At 28.0% G+C, this 15155-nt stretch overlaps 1 protein-coding gene across 1 annotated transcript; it reads left to right on the top strand.

The window, feature by feature from the left end:
- Window positions 1–349: 349 nt before the first annotated feature.
- Window positions 350–13289, top strand: LOC130798530 (sulfate transporter 3.1-like). Its single transcript, XM_057661555.1, has 12 exons — window positions 350–950; window positions 2634–2841; window positions 4385–4556; window positions 5656–5721; window positions 6414–6527; window positions 8864–8980; window positions 9467–9593; window positions 9730–10016; window positions 10741–10931; window positions 11030–11115; window positions 11687–11763; window positions 12352–13289. Exons 1-12 carry the CDS (start codon window positions 599–601, stop codon window positions 12535–12537), a joined length of 1983 nt encoding a protein of 660 aa, XP_057517538.1. The 5' UTR covers window positions 350–598; the 3' UTR covers window positions 12538–13289.
- The last annotated feature ends 1866 nt before the right edge of the window (window positions 13290–15155 follow it).

Genomic DNA, 15155 nt, shown 5'->3' with positions numbered 1-15155 from the left:
ATTTAATTTGTATTATTTTTATTTTTGGACAACGATTCACCATATTTATTAATCTCATTCATAAATTGTAACTCTCTTTTAATTCATTCACACAATTTATTTTTTTCTTTATTTATTACTACTTTCTTAAAAGCTACTCTTTTTCTATCTAATGGAGAGATGCGTAATTGTAAGTTTATCCTATCTAAATTGCTACAATTCCTATTTTTGTCTGTCTTTTTAATTTTACAACATTTTTATTATATATATTATATTACTTATTTTAATTTTATACATATATTTTTTTTATTTTACCTCACTTTTACTTATATTCACACAATTTAATAGAACCTACCTTTTATTTAATATACGTCATTTTATATTGTTGCAATATATTAGTAACTAAGAGAGTAATAGAGTATAGCTAACAAGCCTAATCCAAAACACTCCTCTATATAAACCTTCCATTTAATTCTTTCCATCTTCATCTCCACCCAATACACACCAACAAAAAATCCTTTTAGTCACACAATAACATTACTAATACATTTCCCACGAAAATCTCCTCGTGATAATATATATTTATTACGTGATTTCTATATTTAAAATATTAATTAATATGGGAACATTAGATGATAATCAATATGTATACTCTAATACAAATACAACAGAATCGTTTAAGAGTCGGGTTGCGGTACCACCACCGCAACCCTTCTTGAAAACCATACAAACATCTTTAAAAGAGACATTTTTTCCTGATGATCCGTTAAGACAATTCAAGGGAAAGACAAGGTCTAGAAAGTTTGTACTTGGGATGCAATACTTTTTTCCTTTCCTAGAGTGGGCACCCAAGTATAATTTCGATTTCTTAAAGTCGGATCTTGTTGCTGGGATCACCATTGCTAGCCTTGCTATTCCTCAAGGAATTAGCTATGCAAAGCTTGCAAACTTGCCCCCAATTCTTGGCCTTTGTAAGTTTCTTTCTCACAATTTTATATATTTCTACTAGATAGAATATTTTTTTACTTTCTCATTGATTTTCAATTTTTTATGAACTACATTTTTACATTAACTATTTTTTTTTTTTACTAAACTTGTCTTTAATAAGTTGACCACTTTTATTTAACAATACAAAAAGTCAATTGGAATCAACCAACACACAATTATTAAGGTAACCTTTGCAAAATTTATAGTTTCTTCGTTTCAAATTAAATTACTTACAACGTTTGATTTTTTATGTATTTTAAATTATTTATTCCACACGTTTTATGTATTTTTAAATTATTAATTCTACTCTTAATATGTTTAATTATGTATAATAAAAAATTATAAAAAAATAAACTTTAATAAAATTTGTATTAAAGCGAATCCAATAAGATTTTACTTGACTATATTTTAACTTATAAATCAAAAACTAAACACAAACTTATGGGATAAATAAATAACGTAAAAATTCTAATATTACAAGTAATTTGAAATAAAGAAAAGGAATATAGAGTAATATTTATTTTGATACTTTTACTTGCTCATACAAAAAGGGCTAATTGAAGTGTGAGAAGTAAATCCATAAATAAAATCATCTCACACTTAATTGTTTCGCTTTAATGACATCAACACTTTTATTTAATGCTTTGCCTTTATTGCAAGTATTTGCTGTGTACTGCATGATTTTGCAGCATTAAACTAGTTGAGATTTTGATTCCTGAATGTTGGCAAAGGAAAAAAAAAACTAGAAATAACTTAATAATTATGGCAGTACTTTTAATAGTGATTTTACTTTTTAGAAATTATAAACAACAACACATGAGATTTTCATTTAAAATTAAATGAAACCATGTTTCTCTCTCGAATTTTGTTATGTTTTTTTTTTTTTAAATTTGTTTTATAGGTTTTGTTGTATATTTATTTATGGTTTTAGCCTGCACAATTTATTTCACTATTATATACACATTTAAATTATTTATTTATCATATTTACTTATTTTTTTTGCTTTTCAATAAATTATGTTTTTTCACCTACTTATATTCCTTTTTTAAATTCATTAGATTTTATTCTTGTAACATATAATCGAGATAAAGGGAGCATGTTACTGTCTATGCTTTATAATATAATTTACGTTGAATTCACTCAAAAAAAAAATTTATGTTGAATTTTGTACTACAATACTAACTACTAAGAGAGTTAAAACTCTTATGTAGTCATGCGTATTAACTAGGGAAAAATAAATAAAAGATATCAAATTAATATCATCAATTCAATCAATTCAAAACATCATTTGATGATAAATTAATAACTTTCACCAAAGTTTATTTTAATCTGTTTTGATGAATTATTTTTTTATTATCTTACGTTATATTGATATAAATTTTTAGTTAAATTAATTAATTTAATGATCATGAGTTTAAATTTTATCAATCATCTTTTCTAAGTTGAATAATTTAGCACCATATACGAGAATAGCATGTGTCGCATTCGTACTTTTAATCCAAAGAACTATCGTGTGTGAAGGATATGATATAGTATAAAATATATTCCTTATTAGGACACTTTAATCATTAATTTAAGCTTTTGGTTGAATTGATTTCTTGACATATAAAAAAATACATACATTTCATATTATTTAAAATCAAGTTAAAAATAATGTGGGTTTTCAGATTCAAGCTTTGTTCCACCATTGGTGTACGCCATGATGGGGAGTTCCAAAGATGTGGCCGTAGGAACAATCGCAGTGGGGTCGCTGTTGACCGGAACAATGTTAAGTAGCGCTGTTAATCCCAACGATAATCCTAAGCTTTTTCTTCACCTTGCTTTTACTGCCACCCTTGTTTCTGGTCTTTTGGAAGCTACTTTAGGCTTATTAAGGTAATGTATTTTTTTCTTTTAAAATTGGATATTATCTCTTGAAACAAATATATATTTTACATGTAATATTGTTGGGTTGGTTCTCACTTAAATGAGTGGCTTGAGCCTTGAGTGGTGAGCGATGAGAGCAGAGCAACTAATAAACAAATTCGGATTTTGTTTCAATTGCATTGAGTAATGCCTTCTTCAAATAAGGTTTTCAGATCGAATCTCATCTAGACTTTCTTTTTCTTCGGTCTATTCCGTAATTTAAAAAAATCATTAAAATAAGTTGAAATGTTAAAGCTTTTAGGATTAGCGTAGTTAATAAAGTTATAAATATTGTTCTCTATTATTATGCTCAAACATATCATATTAAATGAACAAATTAATATTATGACATATTTTAATTTTTAAGTAATGCAAAGTTATTAATAAAAGCGTAGTAGTGTATATAATATTAGTATGTTCTAATTTATTTTCTCTATAATAATTTAGTATAAGGGTTAGAACAACCACATATCCTAGCTTCGTGCATGTTCTATTTCAATTATGATCCTTATATTTTTACAGATTAGTCTTATAGTGATAAGTAGATGTAGCTATGCGAATGAAAACTAAAAATAAATATATTTCATGATAAAAAAAATATAGTAATAACTATAAAACGGAATTAAAAAATAATGTGAGATTGAGTTGAGTATTATTTCTCCATATCATTTGAGTGGGACTAGTCAGAAAATAATGGGGAAAAGGTAGGGCCTTTCATTACTACTCACTAGCTATTTGGTGAAGTATGGGATTATTGTTCCACCTTATGGAAGAGTAGGGCTGGGGCATACAACAATTAGACCCATACAATCATACAATTCCCACTATATACATGTATGCCATTGCTCATCTTCACAAAGGAATATAAACAATGCATATGAAAGTGACAAAAGGGTTTCAATTTTCAAAGATTCTTTCTTATGAGTTTTTTTGTTGGAAATTTCTCACTTTATATATTTTTTACTCATAGAAGTACATATTATTTCCCTTTCTCCTTTATTTAATATTTTTCACTTTTATATACGTTTTTAATTTATTTAGTTGTTGTAGTCTATGTAATACCCCTCCTTTTCTCTCATAATGTTGAAGTTGCATTTTGGGTGAAATTTTGGTAAAAATGAAAATTAAATTGGAGAATAAGATAAAAAAAAAATTAAATGATAAAAATAAGTTGCTAAAATAATTAAAGTGATAAAATAATTTTATGAATGAGATTAAAAGAGAGTGAAACCATTGCCCAAAAAAAGTACAAAATAAGTTTCGTGTTTAGAAAGTGTTTTTTCTTTAAAGTTAATATATTTCTCCTTTAGCTGTAAAAAAAATAATGCAAGTTAAAGACAGGGTGTATCCGTCTCCATCTCTAGACGACTAGACATGTTGCATGGAAGTTTATTTGTTGTCTCTTTAATTAGATGTTATAATAATTATGACATGTTTAAGTGTCTCCATATTTGTGTGATCAATCTTCTAAAGGAAAGTAAAATTAAATAAAAATAAAAAATTGAATATGTAGGCTAGGGTTCATAGTGGATTTCTTATCACATGCAACAATAGTGGGGTTCATGGGAGGAGCAGCTACAGTTGTATGTTTGCAACAACTCAAAGGAATACTTGGACTTACTCATTTCACTCAATCTACTGATCTTATTCATGTTATGCATTCTGTCTTTTCTCAACACCACCAGGTATTATATTCTTTATTTTTATTTTTTTCTTCTTAATTATTATTGTACTCTCAATTTCTTTTTTTATTGTCCATTTAATTTGTTTGATATACTGTAATGCATTATCGACCTACTTTAATGGAGAATAATTTTGTAGGAGTACAATTTTTTTAAATTATTTATTTCAACACGTTATTTAATGGACTGTGATCTTTCTCTTATTTGGACTGTGGTTCACATGCATGCAACAAATTATTTAATTTATAGAAAATCTTAATTAATCACCATAATTTATAAATCATTATAAAAAGACAAAAATATACTAATAAAAATATAAAATAAGCAGAACACAAAAAAATAAATTAAAATTTTAAAAATATCATTCTATTAAATCCCTCCACATGGGTGTGATTTACCAAGTTGGCAAATAACGGTTATTAATCTAGAGTTGCTCATTTAATTTATACTGCTCTATCCTCTTTGAATTGCATCAAAGATGAATGAGTTTATTTTTAAGAAAGTAGTAAAGAATGAAGAGAGAGAGAATGAATTGTGTGAATGAAATTATAAGAGAGTTAAAATGTATAGATGAGATTAAAAGAAAGTAGTGGGCCATTGTCCAAATATAGAAATAATGCAAATTAAGTGGGACGAACCAAAATGTAAAATAATGCAAATTCAATGGAACGTAGAGAGTATAGTTTTTGAAAATTATTTTCTAGTAGGGTAAAAAATAATAAAACATATTTTACCGTGCCTACGACAAAAAGTTTATCTAGACTTATAGCTATAGCGTGCTGTAACTCAACTCATGATATGTTATATGATCTATCATATTCTAATATAATTATGATAGAAATATTTGTCGTGATTATTCTCATTAATGATGGCATGTATAGACATGAGTAGATGAGTTAAATAACTTTGAAGTTCAATAATTGATTATATTATTAATTTATAAGAAAGGTAAATATTTTATTTTATAATAATATATTTATTCTATGAAACTTTGATGTTTGATTTTATTGCATCAATATTATAAAAATAAAAATCATTTACAATAAAAAGGTTTCCTTTTCTTACTATGTGTGAGGACTTGTTAATTTTGTGTAATTTGCAGTGGAGATGGGAAAGTGCAGTATTGGGATGTGGTTTCCTCTTCTTCCTCATGCTCACCAAATACTTTGTAAGTAATACTCCTACTTTATACAAGAATAAAATAGTGTAATTAATGCTGCCTAAATAGAAGAGAATCGTACATTATACTAAAAATCATATATTATACTAAAAAGATCGAAAAATTACAAGAGTCACAACTAAATAAAAATTTTCCAAATGAAATTTATTTATTAACTAAAGAAATATAACATATCATTTGATCTTGACCAATATCTCTACTATTAAAGTATTGTTGACTAATACAGTAATACTTTTCTATTGTTAAATTGAATAAATTAGAGAATATAATATGCTACATAACATGTTGTTGATAATTTCTAAAATTACAAAGTTAATTCATAATCATAATTATACATATAACTGTCAAAATTAAGTATTTTTATTACATAATATTTCTGACTTTATTTTTTTAATAATATATATGTTTATATATGTTGATGCTAAAAAATTGTGCATTGCACAATTTTTACACTAGTTAATGATATTAATTTAATTGTATTCTTCTAATACTTCAATTTATTAATTGACTAATTATCTAATGTTTCTTTTGGGATACAATTATGTAAAGTTTTGAAATGAAGATTATTTATATATTATTTATTTAGACCAGAATAATGTTGCCTTTTACACTTTCAGAATACATGAGTACTTTTTGCTTTTGTATAAAGAGTAAATAATTAAATTTATTTAAATTTGTAGAGCAAAAGAAAGCCAATGTTCTTTTGGATATCAGTCATGTCTCCTTTGATATCAATCATTTTGGGAAGCCTTCTTGTTTATCTCACCCATGCCGAAAGACATGGTGTCCAAGTGGTAAATTTCCTTTACTTATTGTCCATTTGTGTATAACTATAACTAAAATAACACTACTGACATTATCACTATTTAAAATCATTTACGTGTTCTAATCTCAATAAAAATTTTCCCTCCAACACTCAATGACGATGTCATTGTTTTTATGACTACGTTTTTTTTATCTTTGACTTTATTACTCACATCATTTAATGTACTAGAAAATCATATATATTATGTTTTTCAATTATTTATAAAATATTTTTTATTTTATTTATTAAATGAGTATTATTTAGTGTATTGTATATTTTGAGATGGTTAAAACATAACATACTTTTATTAGGATTTTTTCTTATTTATACAATTGGTTACTTAAATGCAATATAATTCTAATATGATTCAGGTTGTAACTATTTTTATGTAAGCCAATTATATTTTTCATGACAAAAACTATTTTTTTTGTTTAAAATTTTATCAAATAATTTTACATATATTTTGTTTTAAACTTGATTTTGAAATGTGTTATTAATAGTTATAATACTTTATATAAATTAATGTAATTTATGTTGGAAAATTTAATAAAATTGTGCATCACGCGGCCACTATCTAGTTATTTAGTATTTACTAAAGTTAAAAAGTACTTAATTATTAAGCTTTATGATTTGTGATGAGCAATTGCTACTTAATACTTAGATATAATTAACTTATTTTAAATATTAATAGATTAGTAGATTAAATGCACATCAATCACTAGTATCAAACGCGTAAAAAAAAATACTAATACCTATCGCTAAATTGATTTAATGATGAACAAGTAATGAAATTTCAAATTCTTGTTATATTTACCGACGCCAAGGGAAAATGATCTCTAAATGAACATCTTTAGCGACCACTGAAAATCATCGCCAACTCAAACGTCATTAGCGACGAACCAAGATGTCCCTCGTTGGTCACCTTTTGCGGCAAATCCTTATCGGATCTTGATGCCACTACATATTATTATTCACAAATTTTTACGAGAGGTAATTTCTTTGAGAGATCATCTCTAATTGAATCGACCCATAAAGAAAAATGTTAATCGTAAGAGTATATATTAAGTTTTAATGGATTGGACTTAAACAACATTTTTCAGAGAGACGGTCTTTTAAGAGACTGACTGATTATTATTAGATGCATGCATGGTAACACATTAACACTTTTAACTAGTGGCACTCATGTAAATACTAAATAGGATACTTATTTCTCCTAATCAATAATAAGAGAAGTATGGTTTAATTGGTAAATGACTATTAGTTGAAGTCTTTTGCTGGTTTGACCAACTAAAAATATTGATTTATAAGTAAGTTGTTAAGCCAGTTGCTAAGAAAATGTTATATAAAAATAATTTATTGGTTATTAACAATTTATTAGAAATAAAAGTTAAAAATCAAAAGTTAATAGAAAAAAATGCTAGAGTAATTGTTTGATTTTAGTAAATTTTTTAATTGTTTAACCCATAAAAACCTAAAAGTCAAAAAAAAAAAATTAAAAACTAATTAAAGAACATCCGATAGTTTGCTACTCAACAAACTCGAAATACTCGATTATAGTTTGACCTTTTTAGTGGACTTGAATTCATCTTATAGACTTTTTCTCAATCATTTTCTTAGTTCCAAAGTGGGTCAAATCAAAGTGTTAAGATCCTCAAAATCCATCCACTAAGAGTGCTAACCTTGGACCATTATATAACTAAATTGAGTACATACGTAGCAATCCAACCATAGACGCACAACAAGAATCATGTTACGTTCCACTAAGGCAAAATTACTCTCGTCCTCTTTTAATTTTGTACTTGCTATTTTTAGATTGATTTGTCTTACATTAATAAATAAAGATTCGTATCATTTATAAATTATTATTTTTTTTCATTATCATATGATTTTCAAATGGTATCTCTTTTACTTATGAAGTATGCACCTCGTATTTTTCTAATTATATACTAACATTGATAATAAGTTCAACCTAATTATAGTAATATATTTTCTCAATTCATATCATTCTCAATAGCAAATTTATGAGGACTAAGAGAGTATTTGAAAGTATACTTGATAATTATACGTTGACCTAGTGGTCGAAGACTTTTTCTTCTGTTCTTATGATAAGTTTTATCACCTAAAGGAATATCAATCTTCCTACTATTTGTGATTAGTTTATTATACTTAAACTTGCTTATCTTAGTCTAAATTAGAGATACTAAATCTTAAGTTAATACGTTAAACTGTGTAAAAAGTCAAATTTTACAAGTATTTTAAAATGAAAGAGCTATTTATGTTCTTTAATTGTGTGATTGAGTTATTTCATGTTTGACACAAATGCAGATAGGAGCTTTAAAGAAAGGCATCAATCCACCATCGTTTGGTGATTTTGTGTTTAATTCTCCTTATTTTCCGGTGGCTCTTAAAACTGGGATTGTTACTGGCTTTATAGCTATGGCTGTAAGCTTTTATATCTCTACTTTATTTTTCTAATTTGTTTATCAAAATAATAACCCAACAATAGCAACAATGTCAAAATATTAATCACTGCGTATGAGATAAGTTTGCCTAATTAGTCATTTTCAAAACAAACTTCTAATAATAATTCGTATACAAGAGTTATAGTCATGTTTAAATTAGATATAGTTCTTAACATGTGGCAGATGATAAACAACAGAGAAACTAAAATAATTAAATTATCTTAAATATTAGTTTGATTTTCTAATCAAAAAAAGATTAGTTTGATTAAGTTTAGTTATTCATTTTTAATCTTGTTTTAGTTTAGCTATTACTTATTTTTAAACCTTGAATTTTCGTAAAAATATAAGATATTTTATTTTTTTTGCTATTATGAATAATTAATTTAACTTCCCCTTGATTAGGAGATTAAATCAATATATAATAAATTACTAACTTAATTTTATACCTTGATAATAAAAAATGCAGGAAGGAATAGCAGTAGCAAGAAGTTTTGCTATGTTCAAGAACTACAATATTGATGGTAATAAAGAAATGATTGCTTTTGGAGTCATGAACATTCTTGGCTCATGCACCTCTTGCTATCTTACCTCAGGTACATTCCTATTTTATTATCATTATTGAATATTATTATTTTTCCAATAAAACTATGTATAATATAAGCATTAATTTAATTATATATATAATATTTTTCATTTTATACTAATAAGGAATTAAAATATATGAACTAGGTCCATTTTCGAGATCAGCGGTGAACTACAACGCAGGGTGCAAAACAGCAGTTTCAAACATAGTGATGTCAATTGCTGTATTGATCACACTTCTATTTCTGACACCATTGTTCTATTACACTCCTCTGGTTGTTCTTTCATCTATTATTATCTCCGCCATGCTCGGGCTTATAGATTATGAAGGTGCTATCCATCTATGGAAGACTGATAAGTTCGATTTTGTCGTTTGCATAAGTGCATATATTGGTGTTATTTTTGGCAACATTGAAATTGGCTTAATGATGGCGGTAAGTAATTATTTTAAGTGGAGTATTATTATTATCACCCTTCCTTAACTTAAGTTTTTGGTTGAATTGGTTTATTGATAAATTTGTCATTGGAAATACACAATAAGACTTGCATAAGGGGAGAGTTAACTGCACACAAATCCGATAAGGTTCCATCTTAATATCATAAAGCCTGAACCATCAGCTTAAATTTTTAATTTAGTTGACTCCTTGACATGATATCAAAGCTAGTGTGACAAGAGGTCATGAATTCGAATCTCAACCACATCCTTCAAATTCAAGTGGAATATTTGCACTAGATATGAGAAGGGTATATGTTGCATCCGTACTTCTAGCCCAATGGGCTCTTGTGTGGGGTGCATGTTAAAGTATATAATATATTTTAGGAACTCAACCATAAGCTTATGATTTTGGTTGCATTGGTTTCTTAATTAACATTTATTAACATGGTATTAAAAACCAAAATGACAGAAGGTTACACGCTTGAATTCCATTCACCCCTTATTATTTCAAGTAGATATCTAGCATCACATATGAGGAGAGCATGTAGGCCAAAGGGCTCTTGCATTAGGTTGTACGATAGATGTTTAAAACATTTTGAGATATCTACCATCAGTTTAAGCTTTTAGTTGAGTTTATTGGTTGGTTATATGTTATAACTTTAATTTTATTTTCCATAATTTAAAATAAAGCTAATGATGTTATTATTGCTTGAAAAATGCAGATTTCTTTATCAGTGCTAAGGGTATTATTATTTGTGGCTAGACCAAAGACTAGTGTGCTTGGTAATGTCCCAAATTCGATTTGCTACAGGAGTGTTGATCATTACCCTTCAGCACAAACCGTGCCTGGAATTCTCATTCTTGAGATCGGTGCTCCTATTTATTTTGCTAATGCTACTTACTTAAGAGAAAGGTAAAATAATTATACTTAAAGAAACTTCATTTTTGTTTGTTTTTCTAAATACTTAAAGAGTACTATATATATAATTAGGGTTTTATGAATCTTGTTAGGATCATAAGGTGGATTGATGATGAGGAAGATAGGTTGAAAGCAAATGGAGAGACAAGTTTACATTATATAATTTTGGATATGAGAGGTCAGCCTTAATTTTGTATAGTCGTTACTGTCAAGGAACCAACTCAACCAAAAGCTTAAGCTGTTGGTTGAAGCCCCAGGATATGTTATATACTCTAACACGCCCCCTCACACGAGACCCTTTGGACTAGAAGTGTGGATGCAACACATGTTCTCCTCATACATGGTGCTCAATATTCCACTTTGAATGAGGGGTGGTTGAGATTCGAACCCGTGACCTTTTGTCACATTGGCTTCTGATACCATGTCAAGGAACCAACTCAACCAAAAGCTTAAGCTGTTGGTTGAAGCCCCAGGATATGTTATATACTCTAACAGTTACTCATTACACATAATTTTTATATTATATATCAGTCATATAATTTTCATATTACACCCTTATATATGGAGAGACCCAATCTCAAATCCTCGCTATGTGGGAACACTTTGTACATCGGGACAACCTTCTGTGGGAACACTTTGTACATCGGGACAACCCTTTTATGCACGCAATTGTACAATGATCGACTTAGTTAGCTTTGTGTAGTAATATTAATCTAATGAAGGACTAAAGTTGGGTATATATGTTGCAGCTGTTCTATGCATTGACACTAGTGGAATTAGCATGTTGGAGGAAGTGAAGAAGATCATTGACAGGAGAGAACTCAAGGTAATTAACTGTACACTTATAGTTTTGTCACTTAATTATGAGAAATTACTATTAATTAGTTTATTAATGGGTTATGTTATGTGGCTTCAACGCCTAGCTATATATAAGCATTAATTATATACTACTTATATCATCTAATCACGCGTCCATTGATGTAACTCCTTACACAACCCTAAATAATAAATACAATGAATGTAATTCTAAGGGTTATATATATATATATATATATATATATATATATATATATATATATATATATATATATATATATATATATATATATATATATATATATATATATAATTTTAATATCTAAATCAATTTTTCTAACCTATGCATCCGGTGCATAAATTTAGACGATAAATTTGATAATATTCATATTTTAGAGAATATTCTAAATGAAATTTCAAATAATTACTAATGTTATTGTTTAAACCTATGCATCTGGTGCACAGGTTAGAAAAAGTATATCTAAATTCATATTAAGTTGTGAATTCGCCATCAAAGCGGTGTTACATCAAAAATATGCATATTAATTGATCAACATAATGTTAATCTTTCTTATTTGGTTTCTTTTGTCAATTTTAGCTAGTATTAGCAAGCCCTGGAGGAGAAGTTATGAAGAAATTAGATAGAACCAAGTTTATAGAGAAAATAGGGCAAGAATGCGTACATTTGACAGTTGGAGAAGCAGTTGGAGCATGTAGGTTTATGCTTCATACATGCAAGTCAAAGACAACTGGTGAACCAGAGACTTGGAGCAACCATGTTTAATCAAATTAACAAACCATGCATAATTAATCTAATTATTCATCTTAATCAATCAGAAGCTCTCCTTTTTTGCGATTTTTATTGGCAAACAAAATATTTTGACAGTATTGTATAAGAAGTATATCATCATTATAACTAGTGTCCCGTTCATTAGAGCTATATCATGCTTCTAAAAGAGATGGTGTTGTATACGGTGTTTAATGGATCGGATAAGAGCCTTTTAAAAATAATTTGGGCTTTAAATGGGCTGCCCAACCCGACTCATTTTTACTACTAAAAATTATTTTAATCCCTATTTATCAATTTATAATAATTAAATTATCACTTATAATAATTAAATTGAAAAAATATTAATAATTTTATTGACATTGGCATTTATAATATTTAAATTATGCATTAATTATGCTATTTACAAAAGCCCGTGATCAGCCCTTATTGAGCCCTTTTATAATCCGCTTTATTTTAATTATAGTATAGTCCGTTTTTGGCCTGACCTTTACAAGACCCTTCTAAAACGGGCCGGATAAAGACTCAAAATGAGTCCCGGGCCATTGAACACCCTAGTGTTGGTATAAGAATTATAATTAGTTAGGTTAATTGGTCAAAGAATGTATTTGAATATTGAATGAATATATTGTGATTTTCTACTACTTTGTATACCTTTTAAATAATCGACAAATAACACTATTTTGTTGTACATCAAAATGATGTATCATGTATAAATCATGAAATCACTTTTCAAAAAAAAAAAAAATCATGAAATCATGTATAAATCATGAAAGGAACCTTTAGTAAAACATTGACCAAGTGAACCGGCAAATATGCAACAATATAATCAATAGTCAATTGCAATTTGCAAACATAGCAACAATCAATAATCATGTCACAATTGCAAAACATCTTTTTATTTTAAATAAAAAAGTTTACCTCAATACAAATCAATGTATCCTACATGAAAGAATTAGAAAAAGGTTCCTCCATTTATTAAATTTGTTCTCATTTGTTATTTTGAGTTATTTTATTTGTTGTTCCTATTGTTAAAGCAAGTACCAATAATCTTAATGATGACGTTAACTTTAAACATATAATCGAACATGCTTTATCTTGTACTTTAGAGAAGGTCGATAAAGAGGTGTCGAATATGGGTGATTTAAGGTTTGGAACGATTGATAAGAGTTGCTTGATTAGCAACAAATAAAGAAGCAGACTGTGAGTAGCTCGACCAACCGCTCGATCGAGCAAAGTCTTGCTCGACCGGTCGAGCGGTGTTGGCTCGGTCGAGCAAAGTGTCCAAAACAAGTCAGTAGCTTCATTGAAAGCTTGCTCGACCGAGCGAGGTAGTGACTCGGTCGAGCGGAAGTCCAGCAAACTACATTGGATCCTGTTTTTGGTCAGAATTTGTAGTGACTATGCAATAATGTGGTGCATTACTCAATTGTTTATTGTAATGTTTATTGTCATAGTTAATTAGGATGTTAATTGAGATGTTACATGTATGTTTATGGTGATTTATGAGGGAATACTAAGAGTGATGAATATCTAGCCTATAAATAGGATTCATCACTCATAGTAACATACACCACAAAACACACATATTGTTGAGAGGGCTATTGCATTGTTAGAAACTTGAGAGTATTCTTACTTTGCTTTAGTATTTGTGGTCTTGAGAGATTGTTCTCAAGATAAGGGACGTTTATTATACTTGTAATTGTTGAATTCATTATAATAAACTATATTTGAGGGGAAGGTATTCAAGATACCTCATAAACACTCGTGTTCATCTTTTGCATTATATTTTTCATTTGTTTTTCATTGTTGAACCTCTTTGAGATTTTCGTTTTCACCTATAATAAATATTTCTATTTATATTTCAAAATTTTCTTGTCCATCCTTATTTTAATATTTAATTAATATTTATTATTCCTATATATTTTCCACTAATTTCAGTTTAATATTTTTATATTGCTCATAATCTTCACGTATTTTCCTATTATCCAGTGACTTTATAAAAATATTTTAGTTATGGTTCTCATAATTTTTTTCATTAAATTTAGTATAATAAAACATTTTTGTTTCCCATAATTTTTTGATATTTATGATTGTTGTATTATGATATGATTTCTACTAAATTTATTATTTTATAAAATAAAGGCAAAATGTTAAAAAACTACCTAACATAAACCCAACTTTGCAAATAACTACCTTAACTAAAAAAATTTGCAAAAAACTACCTTACATAATACATTATTTTGCAAAAGAGTACCTTGTAACGGAATTAGGCCTTTGACCGCTAATTTTGACGTTGACCAGCACGTGCCAGTCACGTGTCACCTTCATTAACCTAAGTCTCCTTCTTTTCACTTCCCAGCATTCAATCCTGCTTCATCTTCCATTCATTCCTCTTTTCTCCCATTTGCGATAAACCCTAATTCTCTCAAAGATCATCGTTTTCTTCCAATTAATCAGTTATGTCTGCTTCTTCTTCAAGCGAAAACTCTTCCATTGAAAATTGTGCGTGTGGAGTTCCCTTTGCAAGGAGGGTTTCATGGACCAAGGAAAATCCTGGAAGAAGGTTTAATACTTGCGTTTTTTATAATCCTGATACAAAATCGAGGGGTTGC

The sequence above is a fragment of the Amaranthus tricolor genome, chromosome 13 (genome assembly GCF_026212465.1).
Source record: "Amaranthus tricolor cultivar Red isolate AtriRed21 chromosome 13, ASM2621246v1, whole genome shotgun sequence".
NCBI classification, from domain to species: Eukaryota; Viridiplantae; Streptophyta; class Magnoliopsida; order Caryophyllales; family Amaranthaceae; genus Amaranthus; species Amaranthus tricolor.
The sequence above is the reverse complement of the archived record's forward strand: the minus strand, read 5'-3'. Positions and strand labels throughout refer to the sequence as shown.